Source organism: Cyanidioschyzon merolae, chromosome 6 (genome assembly GCF_000091205.1).
Source record: "Cyanidioschyzon merolae strain 10D DNA, chromosome 6, complete genome".
NCBI classification, from domain to species: Eukaryota; Rhodophyta; class Bangiophyceae; order Cyanidiales; family Cyanidiaceae; genus Cyanidioschyzon; species Cyanidioschyzon merolae.
In genome coordinates, this window is record NC_010132.1 from 114,082 (window position 1) to 129,220 (window position 15,139).

General features: G+C 55.6%; 4 protein-coding genes and 1 non-coding gene across 5 annotated transcripts, besides 1 other annotated feature; 2 read left to right on the plus strand and 3 right to left on the minus strand.

The window, feature by feature from the left end:
* Window positions 1–2,887: 2,887 nt before the first annotated feature.
* CYME_CMF047C (probable mercaptopyruvate sulfurtransferase) lies at window positions 2,888–3,832 on the minus strand (the record flags this gene model as incomplete). Its single annotated transcript, XM_005535659.1, has 1 exon — window positions 2,888–3,832. One exon carries the CDS (start codon window positions 3,830–3,832, stop codon window positions 2,888–2,890), a length of 945 nt encoding a protein of 314 aa, XP_005535716.1.
* A 2,436-nt stretch (window positions 3,833–6,268) lies between these two features.
* On the minus strand, window positions 6,269–8,757 carry CYME_CMF049T. The gene has a single exon (XR_002461260.1). It is a non-coding gene; the product is annotated as a hypothetical transcript (transcript).
* On the plus strand, window positions 6,303–7,385 carry CYME_CMF048C (similar to E3 ubiquitin protein ligase Itch; the record flags this gene model as incomplete). The annotated part of the gene is made up of 1 exon (XM_005535660.1): window positions 6,303–7,385. One exon carries the CDS (start codon window positions 6,303–6,305, stop codon window positions 7,383–7,385), a length of 1,083 nt encoding a protein of 360 aa, XP_005535717.1.
* A 236-nt stretch (window positions 8,758–8,993) lies between the features above and the next one.
* CYME_CMF050C (similar to ribulose-1,5 bisphosphate carboxylase/oxygenase large subunit N-methyltransferase) lies at window positions 8,994–10,370 on the plus strand (the record flags this gene model as incomplete). Its single annotated transcript, XM_005535661.1, has 1 exon — window positions 8,994–10,370. One exon carries the CDS (start codon window positions 8,994–8,996, stop codon window positions 10,368–10,370), a length of 1,377 nt encoding a protein of 458 aa, XP_005535718.1.
* A 1,211-nt stretch (window positions 10,371–11,581) lies between these two features.
* CYME_CMF051C (probable calcium/calmodulin-dependent protein kinase) lies at window positions 11,582–12,877 on the minus strand (the record flags this gene model as incomplete). The annotated part of the gene is made up of 1 exon (XM_005535662.1): window positions 11,582–12,877. The coding sequence occupies one exon, from the start codon at window positions 12,875–12,877 to the stop codon at window positions 11,582–11,584; it is 1,296 nt and encodes a 431-aa protein (XP_005535719.1).
* A 1,365-nt stretch (window positions 12,878–14,242) lies between these two features.
* Window positions 14,243–14,436: a sequence feature (possible transcribed region).
* Between the last annotated feature and the right edge of the window lie 703 nt (window positions 14,437–15,139).

Consider the following 15,139-nt stretch of genomic DNA (forward strand, 5'->3'; position numbering starts at 1 on the left):
GTTTTCCGGTGGACCTGCTTTGACAGGTTGAGAAAGGTGCAGCGGCTGTCTCAGATCGCTTCGCCGAGAACACCGAGCGCCGTCGCAAGCAAGCCCAAAGGCCGGCGTGCAACGGCCTCGAAACGCCTCCGCTACAAAGCTCGTTTTGTTCCAGTGCACACTGGACGCGTCGAATTCCACTGATCTGAGGGCGCGATCACCGCCACAGTCGATGTGGCAAGCGTCCTTGGCTAGACCGCGGTCGCGCCTGCGTTCCTGCAGAGAAGCACCCCAGAATGGGGATGATGTGCGCAGGTGTTTGCGCGCGCACTTTTGCCGCGCGCGATTTCGATTTTATCGCCTTCAACGCTTATCTGCTTCACTCTGCTGCGGTGTAGAGCCGGAGATCGACGTCACGGTAGAATGTACCCTATAGACCGTAGACGGACTGCTTGTGGGATATATATTGTTTAATGGTCAGTACAAGAAGGACTGCATTCTCTCTTCAGCATGGTCACACCACAGTACTCAGATGGGTACGGAAGACTGCGGGAAAAAGAGTATGCGCTTGGCCCCATAAACCGATATTATGAAAGACTGGCTGCGGTCAATGGTCGAAATCGACCCGTTAATGACCTTACGGAATGCAAAACGAGGTGGTGGCCGACATGTACGTTTCTGTTTCTCAACAGATTGTTCATGTTGTCTTGAAAACATATGAATACAATCGCGAAAGGAGCGTCAGATTTCACCCGAGGTCATCTACCGACATCGAAACGACAGCGTTCCTGGAACAAAGGGATCAATATGGAGCACAGGGACGTCGATTTGTTTTTCTCAGACGATGGGACTTGTTTCGGACGAAATGGTCAGGGCGCGAATGGGTACTCGCGGAGCAGGGAGCCCGTTGTATGTACAATCGAACTAGAAGGTAGCTAAGGCATCATCATCTGTTCTAGATACAGTTGGTTCACGTAGCGGCCGCAGTATCGTTCGTACAGGAGGCTCATCCAACAGCATCAACGACTTTGTCGAAGTACTCGAACTTCTTTCCTTGACGTCCAGAAACGCACTGCTTTGGATGCCGTGGCATCTCATCGTTTCCCTTGCGTTCGAGCTTTTGCCGATTCTATCGGGGTAGAGCTGCGTTTCATTCCTTCGTACGCTTTGTGGTCCAATCGCATAAAAAGGAGTGTTGCCTGTCGTGAAACGTAGTGATCGCTCCACTGGACGAATCGCTGAAGCGTTCATCACACGGGGACATATTAAGGCACATTTCGTGTTCCTTGAGCCAGTCCTGCTCGCTCCGGGAACGTCCTCACCACAACCTATAAAAAACTGCGTTCGTTTTCAAAGAATTAAGGTAGAGCCACGATGCATAATTCAGAAGTTCGACATGGAGAGAAGGCAGCGGAACGCTTCGGCGATAGCAGAGGACGCAGAGCTGACACAGCACCAAATGGTTCAGAGGGCGCGAGTTCTACGACACTTTGCACTGGTGAGTACAAACAGCGGCAATAAATGCATGGACTTCATGAACCGCGACTTTAACGCTGCTATCAAGAACAGACGATTTGATAAGATGAAGACGAGACCCGTGGAGCAGACGCGAGCCAACCTTGTAGGGCAGCCTCTCAGTCTCGTAGTGTGCATGCAGATACTGAAACCGATAGCAGGCGGCCAGTCGACAAGCGCCCGGAGGAGGCGCCCGCGGATGGGCATCCATTTACCCTGCACGGTCGTGAACGTATTTTTGTTTCACTCAGGATTGCAAGGTGGAAGATCGAGGCATCGAACTGGAAATCCCGAACGTGTGACTGCTGCTGCTATACCCGGCCACATCGAGCGATGGAAACACCAGAATCGTTCACTGCTTGTCCGGCAGAATCGTTCGCAGTGTGTAAATTCGAGGATCTGCGTCTGTGCTGGACTGTTGAACCGTACCATACCAGTGCCATGATCCAGGCGAGTATCCAAATGGACTCCCTCACGGTTACTGAAGTTAACCTTATCGAAAATCTCCAGCGCTTCCGAGCAATGCCCCTACTGGGTACCAAACGAGTGCTTGGAAACGTTGTTCGATAAACAGATGCTACAAGTTCCAGAAGCGCGAAATGCTTCCGGATGTTGATCGAGGCGTTCAGGGCGCGGTGTGCAAAGTGTGGCGCGCATCGGGTCCTGGTCGACTCGTACCGTGGCAAGTCTGTCACCTTCGATTGCTTTGCCGTTCGGCGTTCGGTCAGCTTGCCGTTCACCACCTCGTGCGACAGTCTCTGGCTCAGCTGCTTCTTCTGTATCTAATTCAGGGTGCATCTGAGCTCGGTATGTGTGAATAAAGTACAGGACGCGTGAAAGAAAACCGGTTTGAATCGATTCCTGCATCCGTGACTCATGATCACCATTCGTATCAACCGTACAGAAGCTTTCCATCTTGTGGCTACTTTGATAGTCTTTTTTGGGAACGTATGGAGTAGTATGGATTGACGGAGAGTCAATCGCACAGAACGAGTTTTGCCACCTTCTGCTTTGGGTGCACGACATTCAGAATACGGAGCACGAGAACTGCGCTTTATCTAATGATTGAACGCAGAGTGACTGGCGGGCAGAAATCAAGCCGGTTTGCGCAACCTAGCAGTGATAGCATGCAGACGTTCTGCTCGACATTCCTGCAATCTACAGCATACATTCCTTTTCTTGCATACCTGCAAGAAAAACAAACAGGGCGAGCTGATATAGGTATTCCAGAATTCATTACCCTGAGTATCGCAACGGACCTAGAGGCGCGGGCACCCACTTCCGGGCCAAGCCATCTTTCGATGACGCCGCTCTGTGGTATGCGCAACATTCGCCGCAAACGAACATGAAATGCACACCGCTCCGTCGATATCGTACCCGAGGGCATGTACTCCTAGGTCGACGTTGTTTCTATCGTCTCCAAGGGTAGTTCCATGCAGGCACCATACTCTGCCCAGCTCCCGTCGTAGATGGCACACTCGGGAATCCCTAATTCATGTAACGCTAGCGCTATGATAGCTGCAGTGACCCCAGAGCCACACGACGCAACCAGCTGTGGCGATTGCGTGTTCGCGTCTGCTGCTGGAGACGGCACCGCAAGATGCTGGACGCAAGATGAGAAGATTTGGCGCAACTCGGATACGGGTCGCAGAGAGCATCCCTCATTGCATACAAGTGACTCGTACGGGACGTTGTAGGCTCCGGGAATATGGCCCAGTCGTAGACCTGGTCGAGGTTCGGGTTCCTCTCCGCGAAAGCGACCCCGTGAACGCGCATCCAGAAGCCGGATTCGTCGACTTCCCGCAAGATAATCGCAGATTTCCGTACGCGAACAAACGAGCTCTCGTCGAAAGCGCAGCGGGAACACGGCACTCGAGGGTGCGGCCTCCGAGTCGCCGCTTCGCGGCGATGGCGTACCAGTTTCTAGTTCATACCCAGCATTTATCCAGGAACGAAAGCCACCATCAAGTACGAACACTCGATCAATACCAAAGACGCGAAACATCCACCAAGCCCGAGCAGCTGCAATGAATGCCCCGTTCCGGGCATAGCAGACGATGGCGGTGTCAGCAGGGTCAGGTGTTCGAGGACGAATACGAAGACGTTCCAAACACTCGCGAAAGGCTTCTGCGCTTCGCGGAAGCATATGAGGGAGCGGGGTTTCTTTATCGGCTACTTCGTCGATGTCAAAGCGAATCGATGTGGGTATCCGCGCCTTGGTGAACTCGGCAGCAGCGTCCTTTCCAGCCGAAGGCATGTACCACGTCGCGTCCAGTACGCAGCAGCGCTTCAGTTCCGCTCTGAGCCAGGCTGGAGAAACCAACGCTGAAACCCACATTTTTTTAAAAGCAAAGAGCAAGAGCGAACGCAGGTTGCTCTGGACGTGACCTGAGTCAGCGAAATGCCTTCGCAAAACGCCGCGTCTGGTGCGTTCGAGCAGCGCACTTAGAAACGGTGCCCGAAGCGTCGAGGCCAACGACGACGACGCGTCCCTGTCGCTTAATTCGAGGCTGAAGAGCGTTCCGTGCAACCAGAAGAATGGACCTTGACCCGCACACCCGCCCGGGCGACGTCACGAACTCGTGCAGCAGCGGTGTGGAGCACGCGAGGGAAACGGAGATGATACAGGCGTGCAACCTGCGTCTCAGCATGCCCGACACTTGTGATACATCTTCGGCGGCGATGCGTTTGTGTTGCAACCACCGCTGCAACCAGCCTATGATAGATTTGTTTCAGGATATCAAGGCCAGAGGCATGAGTTCATGGGCTTACGGGGATTTGCTGCAATCATTCGCTGATTCGAGAGGAACTTGCCGCCGAGGCAGCGGTCATGCGTACGACGCCTGCCGACGGGGCTCGCCTGGTACACCAGCTGCAAGGTGTAAAATTCGGGTTTCACGGTACGGGAGCGTTGTACGGAAAAAAGACTATTGCCTGCTTCACAGACGCTGTGACGAAGATTCTGCGATGGACGCTGTCGCCAGATAGTTGCCACAGGCAGGGGAGCTCGCTCGCTCGCTCGCTCGCTCGCGTGCTGTTGCCAACAGGATCCGTGATGCAGCTCCCCCGATCATCGCCAAAGCGGCGCTCACTACTGCGATAGACAGTAACATCCTATACAATGTTACTTCATATCGTGACGCTCATGGAAGAAAGCGAGTGTCAACGGGGAGCTGCTCTGGCTCTAGCCGACAACACGCAAGCGACTGGTGCTCATGCACCGCGGTTCCTCCTCGGCTCGCATGCACAAAGCCAGGGACCACGCTGTCTCCGCACGGCGGCTCCAGCGAGACGGATCCAGTGCAGAAACAGGCACCACGCCAGGCTCGACACCCGGAGACTCTTCTAGAAGAACCATCATCCATAAAGTTGCGACCGGTCCGTGGTTTTTGAAAGCAGGGATCTAGAACGGTGTATCCGTTGCTTCTCCGGATGCTGATAACAATGGCGCATTCGGGAGATCCGCGGTTATATTCATGGACTCCGAACCGTAAAACCCGGAGCTTGAGCGTTCGTGGTGGCGCGGCGACGCTGAACGTTTCCAAAATATCGTAGCCGTGTTGCGTATCTCTCAAGCAAATCGAGGAAAAGCTATGGGGTCACTGAGCCCGACCAGACTTTCCTGAATTCGCAAACGCTACCGAGCACGAAGGAATATACTTCAACTTCGTTGACAACGTCGCATCTTGCCTTCAACACCAGAAGCGTATTCCCTTCTGGTATAGAGGCCGGTTCGATCAAGCGACTCGGCAGGCGCTGCTCAGGAACAGACTGGCGCTGTGATGCCTCGATCCAGCGCCAGCTCAAAGCGCACAGGGCCCGCCACACGGCGAACACGCATCCTTCGTTGGCGCCCGTGGAAGCTGGACAGGCAGCCAGTCAGGAAGAGCCGCTGTCGGCGGCGCGGCACACTGGAGAAACTCAGCGACTAGCGCAATAACTGTGCTTTAGGTGCGTTGTTCTCGCGATTGCGTCCAGAGTAATCGAAATCGATGCGCGTTATCGGATTCCGGTGGGAATGCCCCAGCTTGGTGCGTATTCTCAGCGTTGAGGCCAGGATAGCACGTGTCCCGATACCGCTTGTGCCCCGCACCATGCCGACCTATACGTCATGCGGACGCATCCGAGCATGTCCAAAACAATACACATTCTTTGGGATATCACTCGCTACCGATCGAACGTAGCTATCGGTGAAGCGCATGCGATCTGCACGACGATGCAAAAGCGCACACCAGAGGCCTCACCTCGGGACACGTTGCACGTTTTCAGCAGACACCACCGACGCATCCCAATATGGATCCAAAGAGCACGCGTCCCGCCAGAGACCATCTGGATCGGATGCGAAAAAGAACGAACCGGCCAACAGAAGCACCCGTAGCTTGTTTGCGTTGTTCTGTCCTGTGCGTGCTGGCACTCGATCCACCGCGATCCCGCCGCCAGTAAAGTGCGCCCCGGGCAACAATGCGCCGCCGATGCCGATGCCGCCGCCATCACACGCGGTTTGCGGTGAACAGCGGCCGGCGATGCACCGCATGCGTGACGCGTGTGTGTGCCTGAGACGCGCGGTCCGCTCAGCGCGCGCCGCATCCGCAGCCTGCGATCATGTACGGCCGAGCGCGCACGCTGCCTGCAACACGGAGGCGATTTATCTCGCTACTTGATTCACGGCGGATCATGGACGAAAAGGACTGTCGAGATGCTGGGTGCGACGAACATCTTCGTTGCGCTCCGCCATACAAAATTTTTTCTATGTGTTTCTACAATAAACAATACATTGCCGTCGTTGTGTTTTAGCTGAGGTCTTGAAGATGACTGGGTTCTTACACAGCGCAAAGTTGTTTTTCCTGTCAAGCTCGCAACGCGCGGGTCTTGAGAAGGGCGAGTTTTCTGAGGTACAGGCCGAGTGGGAGGCGAAGCTGCGGCGCACCATGCGGCACGCCGAGCGGCTGGAGGAGGGTCTCACGCAAGTGACACCGGCCTGGAAGTCGGTCATAAAGTCTGTGCGAACGACGACGAGGAACGCGAAAGTGAAAGTGGCGAAAGGGACCGGTCGTAGAAAGCAGGTCGTGGAAGACTCGTTCCATGACGTAGACCCCGGGTACCTTGAGTTTGTGCAGCTGTCAGAGGAAGCGCTGAGCGCACTCGAGAGCCTGTGTGGGCGCGAGCTCTTCACGGGCGGCACGACGCTGTCGCATATGCTCAGCGAGGTACGCCAGTACATCGAGGGATGCCGCACACTCATCACCTACATTGGACAAGACGTAGAGAACGCCCGTCTGGAGTTTGACCACTACTACAACAAGTGCGAAGCGCTGAGTCAGCGCGCTCGTCAGCGTCGTTTGACAGAGGCGGAATCAGAGCGCATGATTCGGAATCGCGTGAAACTCGAACGCGCCCGCGATCGTTACGTTGCTCGCAAGCGCAACTACGTCGACAGCGCGCGTGCGATGTACTACAAGTATCCACCGCTGTGTCGCGCCGTGTTGGCCGCACTGTGGTCATACCAGATGAGGGCATCGGAAGCGTTTCAGGAAGTTTCGGAAATGGTCGAGCAACATGTCTCGAACAATATTGAGCTGGCGAAGACGATCGATGTGCAGAGCATGGCGCCGGCGATTGCGGAAGAGGACAAAGAGGTCAAGCATGATGACCCCGAGATTCCGCTGACGTCCTACGAAGCAGCGACCAAGTTTGAGAAAAACGTATCGGAGGTGCCGCTGCCGCCTGGCTGGGAGGAACGCATCGATCCGGCTACCGGGCGCATCTTTTACATCTCGCATGCGGAGAAGAAGACGAGCTGGGTACCGCCGACGCCGCCAAAGTACGAGAAGGCGCTTAAGGCACCGAAGCCGCATATTGAAAAAATGACGCCAGAGTCAGTACGTGTCTGAAATCGGATTGACAGGGACAGATGTAACAGCAAACGCCGGCACGATGGGCGTCATTGGAACATGATGAGCACCGCGGCATGCTTTTCAGTTTGGAGAGCATCGCGAATACATGACGAACCCCGGGAGGACACGTGTATTTCATTGGCACCATCGTGAGGTGCAAGGTTTCAAAGATAAAAGTTGAGATGTTTCAGTCATAGAGTCAGGTATGCCAGTGCCAGAATGACATGCGGCGTGGAACATGTCCTCGAAATCGGGCGCTCACGCGAAATTTGAGTCTCTTTCTGCTGTCATGGAGAACAGGCTCTTGGGGGCTTTGTCGGCGACTGCTTCCCTTTCCTCCCTCGTATCTCCAGCGTTCAATGCCGCGGTCTGTCCTTGGCTTTCGGACCCGCTGTCCGCAGTCGCAGGATGTCGATGGCAGCGCCAAAGACTCGCTTTCGGTGTCTCTTGATGTTGTAGATGCATTACGTGCACAGAGAGAACTTGGGATCTACGCTTCGTTTCCTATTTTCCTCTGATTGTTATCTGGCCTCAGTGCACCCTTCGCAGAGATGACACTTGTCCGTGGTGAGACGTTCCCATGTGTCCACCATGCTTCTCCTTCTCCGTGCGCCGCCCTGCCGCGCATTATTGAAAACTTGAAGAATGCGTAATTCGAGCTCGCTCAATGTAAGCAGCAGGAGAAGCGTGGACGCCTGTATGTATGAATCAATAAAAAAATATCGGCGTTTTTTGTTGTAAAACACCTTGCTCGATGCCGTCGCGGATCATCTCGATGACGATAACGTAACGAATGCCATGGATGAACTGTCGCGGGATCCATTCCGAAAGCATCACCCGAAACCCTAAACCCTAACATGAAACCGTTATAACCCGTTGATGTTCTTACAATGCGGATGCTGTTCATTGCAAACAACCTCCAAAAGTCTCCAAATGCAAGAATAGAGCGAGCTCCTCCGTGCCCCGTTTGAACCTGGGTTCGCTGGAGGTGCCACTGGTACACCGACCGGGGCTCCAGTCGGGCACTCGCCTTGAAGCCAAACTGCATCGCTGCTCCAGGAGAACCCTACCACTAAACCGACGCTCAAAAAGCCTCCACGAAACCGTCCGCCCTCCGAACAGCATTGTCGACGACGCTAACGCCCGATCGCAACGAGCACCCAGCGTACGCGCTGCACTCTGTAGACCGGTGCTGTCGTCAGAGGGAACGAAAACCAGGCTCTCATTTGGAATGGCTGATTCGACGTTCACGGAACAGAGAAGCGTCTAGAGACGTACCTCACATCCGCGTTCTTGGTTCCCAAATATCCAGCCCACATCCAGAGAATAGGCAGATGACCCCCGGGATCGTCCACGACCAGGTACCAATGCAGCGTTTGAGCTATCGACGTGCGTGCGTGCATGCGTGCGTGCATCCCGTGTCACGCGCGTCACGCGGGCGACCAGCGCGCCGGTCGAATCCAGCGAAAGCGCGCTGCAGCGGCAGCTCTAGTATTCAGGGGGCTTCTTGCGCTGACAACAGGTTTTTTCGGGCTGCATCGAACAGTGTTGCCGGTGAATCTAGCGTCCAATTCAGTGGACTGTGCGAGGTCTATAAGTACACCCATGGACTGGAGTTTGAATGGTGTCGGAGATGACGCGGACTTCCGTGCGCGACGGGGGCGTTACGCTGGTGCCGCTGGCGCTGCGGTGCCGGTGGTGGCGTTCGCGGTACCGCCGGCGCACCTGCAGCTCCGCAAGAACCTGACACCCAACGCTTGTACGGTGCCTTTTCGTCGAAAGGGTCGTGTACTTGGGAGTCGGCGCTGTTTTGTGGTGGCAGAGTCTGACTACGCGGCGGACGACGACTCCGAGACAAGCTATTCTGGTACAACAAATCACGGGTATGCGCAGCCGGGTACCGCGCGAGGTTTTGGGGTATTCACGCGCAGTCAGGACAGCGAACTAGAGCGTGGACGAGGACGGAGGCAGCAGGCATATCGGTTGCTGTCGGATAGTCGCACGTTTCGGTTCTACGACTATCTGAGAGAGGCGCACTTTCCAAAAGTTGCGCTAGCTGAGGTTCCAGTGGATGGTGCGTCGTCGTTGAAGATGCGCGGGCTCGTTGCTACCGCAGCCATTCGAGCTGGCGAGGTCATCTGTCGGATACCTCGTCGGCTTGCTATCTGTCTGGGTAGCGAGGGTGAGAACCCCGGTTTGCCCGCACTCCATCTCTTGCGCATGATGACGGACGGCGAGGCCGTGCACAAGTATAAGGCGTACTTTGACGTTTTGCCGCGCCCGGAAATGTGCCAAATGACTACCGACTTCTATAACGATGAGGAACTGGGGCAAATTGCGCACACACCGACTGTTGAGGAGACGCGGCGACGTCGACAGCAGTTGCGAGACACCTTCCTGCAGGAGTTCCTTCGAACGGGAGCGGATTATCTGCATCCCCAGGTGGCTGCCCAAAATCTTGATCATATGCCAGAGTTTCAGCGTTATCTATGGGCTGTGCACTTAGTCGTCAGCCGGGCGTTAGCAGTGCGCACGGGCGACGAGGCTCAGCGCTACCTCATCCCGCTCCTCGACATGATCAACTGCCGTATGGATTCGAAACACGAGCTTCGTTACCGTATTGCAACTGATGAATTCGTACTCATCGCTGGTGAATCTGTGCGGCGCTCGGAGGAGATTCGCATCCCATATGGCGGGGGTTTCGTCAGCAACGATCGACTCATTCAAGATTATGGGTTTATCGTTGAACGGAACCCCGCCGATCTGTTGCTCTTCCTTCCTCGACATTGTGTCCAACGGGCGGACCTCCTGTCCTCCGAGGAACGCGAAAACGTCCGCCAAGAATGCGCGGCGGTACTTGCGCGGCAGCAACAGGTTCTTAGTGTTCCGTCCGAGCGCATTCGTGCCTTTAATCGAGCTGTCGTGGACGCCGCTCGAAAATGCATTGAGTTGCTGGAAACCGCCGAAGAAATTCAGTCTTGAACTGATGGACGCGTCTCGTTACGGGCTGTGGCGCAGCTGCTGCGGCATCCGCACCGCCTCTGGGTCTTGAAAATATCTTTCGGGTGCGAATCGAAAAACGGCGTCAAAGCGAATCTCGAGCTGGTTTCATGACCAGCGCTATTTGCTCATACATCGGTTGCTGTTTGCGGCAGGCGTGAGCATCTTGATATGCCGAAGAGCCTGCATCGTTCATGGGCATCGTCGGCAGCGGCACCGATAGGCGCTGCGGTAGAAGCAACTACGTTGTGCGAATCGTAGCTCACTGCAAGGTTCACTGAAAAATCTCTTGTCAGTGATGTTGCACCCAGTGCATCACATGGCGTTTCCATAGCGCCATAAGATGCTCCGCGTGGCGGTATCGCGTGTATGCAGTGCCGCGCGCACGCCAGCCTCGAGAACCCTCGCACCGCCCGGTGCTGGCGTCACGCCTGAGCGGCTCTGTGCAGGCACGGCGTCGGTGTAACAGTCACTTTTGTGTGCATGTAGGTTTGTGGGAGTGTAATTCTATGCGTATGTGCGTTTGTTTGCACTTGCGTGTTTGTCCTGATTATAAACGTTTCCTGCACTGCCGAGGGTGCAAACAATAGCTGCACGGTACACGCTGGAAGCGGTTTGTGATGCGCACAGACTTTGCATCGTGACTCGACAAGATGAATGCGTTCCGTTGCGCACGGCAACAGAGCACGAGCTGCGTCACCAGCGTGTTACAGAGGCGAGCGAGGAGCGGGCTCCGTGCCTGGCGTCGTCACGCGTGGCGTCATGCGATGTGTTCGCGTTGCTAGCGAATCCTTAGCATGGCACAACACACAAGCATATATGTATATACATACACGCGTGCGTACCCGTCTACCAGACGCAGGAAAGAAAAGAGATGCAAGCATGGTCGTTTGGGTATGAGCGGCGCGGTCGCGGGCGGTACGCGTCTCGAACACAGTCCAGAGGACGCCCGACTCCACAGTTGCATGACCTGTCCGGGTCGTGGCAGCAGCAACAATTTTCCATCCCCTATAAGCGTACTGAAAGCAAGGCCCGCCGACATTCTTCGTTTACCTGATGCTCGCCGGAACGCCCCCAAACAATGTCGCACACGGGATGCAACGCGGTGTGCTGGCCCTTGCATCGGCCGCGATTCTGAGGCGAGAAACGCGCCCCACAAAGGTCCTTTCATGTGCGTTTGTGTCTGTGCCGATTCACGCTTTGGGTTGCATATCGATGGTCTCGAGCTCTTTGGCAAGCTGCGCCATTCGCGTACCCTGCGCAGCTGCTTTGACTGCTGCTTTCATTTTGTTGCGTTTCGCCTCCTGCATGGCCCTCAGACCTGCTGTGCTAGAGAGACTAGCGACCGACAATGTATTTGACGTGCACCAGGGATGCTTCAGTGCCTCCTCAGCCGAGAGGCGTTGTTCCGGGTTCACCTGGAGCAGTGCCCGAACCAATTCCTTGGCGTCATCGCTGACTTGTGCCCATTCGGATTCTCGGAATTTGTATTGCGCTCGTACGATGCGGCGCATGATTTCGTAGTCGTCTTTTCCGTAAAAAGGCATTTTTCCACTCAACATGATAAAAAGAATCACACCAGCGCTCCAGCAATCTACCTTGCTCGTGTAAGGTTGATGTTTGACGATCTCGGGCGCTACGTAGCCCGGTGTACCAATACAGGTTCGCATGAGCGCTTCTGTGCCCTTGCCAATCACGTTCGCCAGACCAAAGTCGGCGATTTTCAGGTGCATTTTGGAAAGCGGCGCAGTCGGGTCTGTCGTCAAGAGGTTCTCTGGTTTGAGATCACGGTGTGCAATGCCGCGGCTATGCAGGTACGCAACGCCGCGCATCAACTGCCGAAACACGTGAGCGGCATCGCGCTCACTAAACGCACCAGCCACGGCGATGCGGTCAAAGAGTTCACCGCCTTTCATTTTCTCCATGACGATGTAGATGGCATCCGGCGCATCATAGATATCGTAAGTCTCGACACAATTCGGGTGTTGGACCGTCAATAGAATATGAACCTCTCGCGCGAGCAGGGCAAAGTCCGCCGGGTCTAAACTCGCCTTTCGAATAACTTTCACTGCTGCCTGCTCACCGGTGACTTTGTCGTAGGCGTCGTAGACGACGGCGAACGCACCTTCCCCGATCTTGCTGCCAAGCTCATAATCGCGCTCAAACGAGCGGCTCACTGCTTGGCTGAGGGCCACGAACCAGTCCTCTGCCTCTTTGTCGGAGGGGGCCACGAACTCCAACTTTCGCTCGGTGGTCGTGATGCGGAATCCACGTTTACCCACGCGCTCTAGCTGTGCGCCGAGGATGTTCAGTCTCCAGGTCGGCTCGAAGGCTTCGCGACTCGTGTAGTTGCTGAGCGTGGAGCCGGCTGCCACCATCCAGCGTTTCGTTGAGGAAAACGTTCGACACTTTTTCTGGACGTAGCCACGGTACTGAGCGGGTGCCCCGTGGCGCATCGTCACCTGGCGCACATTGTCCATGGCTGACATCGCGCTCAACCGGTACACGTTCCGCGAGTCGCAGCGTCACCCGACGTGCGTTTTCGCTCTGTGCTGCGCAGCACCGTGCCGTGTCCCGGCCTGCCGTACTGGAAGCGCTGCTATCCGTCGTGCCGCTCAGGGAGTATCCTCGCCGATGCGCGCCTGCGTCCAAAGAAGCAGCATCTCAGATTCTCGACATATATGGACTAATCGGCATTCAGCATATCGCCCGCAATGCCGAGAGCCAACGCTACCGAATACTATCGCCAGGGGCAAAGCACATGCGGCAAACAAGGAGCGATACGAACGCTTCATGTATGGCGCACGAAAAGAAAGCGTTGCAAAGCATGACGTCCGCTCCAGTATCGATGTCGTTTGCGTATGTGCGGTGAATCGCAAGTGAGATGGCGAATATGTGCCGAGTGCGCAACTCGACCCTGATCGCGCGAGCATCCCTGTCTAACCGCGTGTTTTCGTACTTGTACGAATGATGATACTTTTCTTTTCAACGACACTGCTCGGGATCAGCACGGATACACACTGAGAAGATGTAGTCGACTGTGAGCCCAAGTGACACCACGATACCGACCGACCGACCGACCGACCGACCGACCGACCGGAACTGCTGCCGATACGAGCAGCAAAGCTCCGGGTGGCATCCCGGCGTCGTTTTCATATCCAGTGCCTTGGTCGAGGGTGAAACCACCAGCTTTATGCTTCGACTGTGAATGTTTATGGTTTATAAGCGTGTTCGTGAATATGAAAAGGCAGCCTGGGGGGAATCACGGTTTCCAATGGAATACGCGTTTCAGCGAATACTCTGTTGACTGCGCAACGTACCAACAGACATACTCCGAATGCAGCATCAAACTCGTAGTAGAGAAGATACGATCTATACCATCAACATTGCGGACTCGGTGACTCGGCATTGGCTGCTGAACGGATGAGACGCATGCGCGACGCTCGTGCAGGTACCAGGTTCCGCCGGCGCCTCCTTGAACACTGCTACTGCAATCGAGACGAGTCGCTCGAAGTACCAAGTGATTCCGGACAGCGCGCACCATTCATGCATGATGACCATCTGCCACGTACGAAAGCCGCAGAACTAACTTCGGCAGCACACTTCATCTTCAAAGCGCGCATTCTTGAAACGCAGTGCAGTCGCTGCCCGAAAATCAGCGCGCTCGTCTGGCAACGCCTCGAACTCGACTGAGGTTACAGCCATAGCTGACGCCAGTCAGCATACTGCACCACCGTACCACAAGCACTGAACTACGACCGATCACCAGACTGGAGGGACGCGATCAGCGGTTCGCACCCGACACCCGTGTCGCTGCAAGTCTGCAGGGCGACAGCGCCGGTGTCCTCACGACCTGGGTCCACGCGCAACAACCGTCGCCAGACGCTCGCCGTCATCATCCTCGCCACTATTCATTCCAAGTGCCCAGTCGTAGCTTCCGAAAGAGTAACAGCGTCTTGGAAACAAATACCAAGTAACCTGATGGAAGAATGCTCCAGCATCAAACGATAGCACAGCAGCGCTGCCTACGCTCTGCGCGGGGAATGAAACGACCACAGCGCTTCCATTTCGCGCCAACGTCGTTTTCGCTGCGACTTCCACAGCTTCGCTATGGGCTGCTGTGGAAGTTGCCTCTATAGAGCCTCTACCTTGGTCTCTTACCGAAGAAAACCAAAACGTCGACCATGGAGAAGGGTGTTTCTCACAGAAGATGCCGACATACTGGAGTATAGCGGGGGTTTTCACTGGGTCGAGGCGCCCAAGGCATCTGGGCGCCCGCTCAGCGCTTCCCACGGGGCACAGTGGCCCCAGGCTGGGGTCTTCGCACAGTGCTCACAGGGCACACCCAATATCACTGGGTCGCTACAATTGAATGATCGAAATGAATGTAGCAACGACGATGATAATGAGACCCCGGCGGCTGACCGTCCCGTTGAGTGGCCGCTGTCCAGGCAGCTGGACCGGGTCTCGAGGGCCGCAGCCAGGCGCCGCGACCGCACTCTGGAACCTTCGCACTGTACACGAAGACGTTTACAGAATGTTGCAAGTAGCTCGTCGAGCTCGACTTTTATGGCTCATCCCGAGGAGGCAGGAAGCGTGACGGAGTCGAGTTTGGCTGAGGCCGCTCATCGACGGGGTCTGTTTCAGGAGTGCCCAGTCACCGAGCGCGTGCTCCCATGCAGTCGAGACCGAGAAGCGCCCCATGTGCCTGCCCGCGCAGACCCGCTAGTGCCGACGGAGAGCGGGTTTCC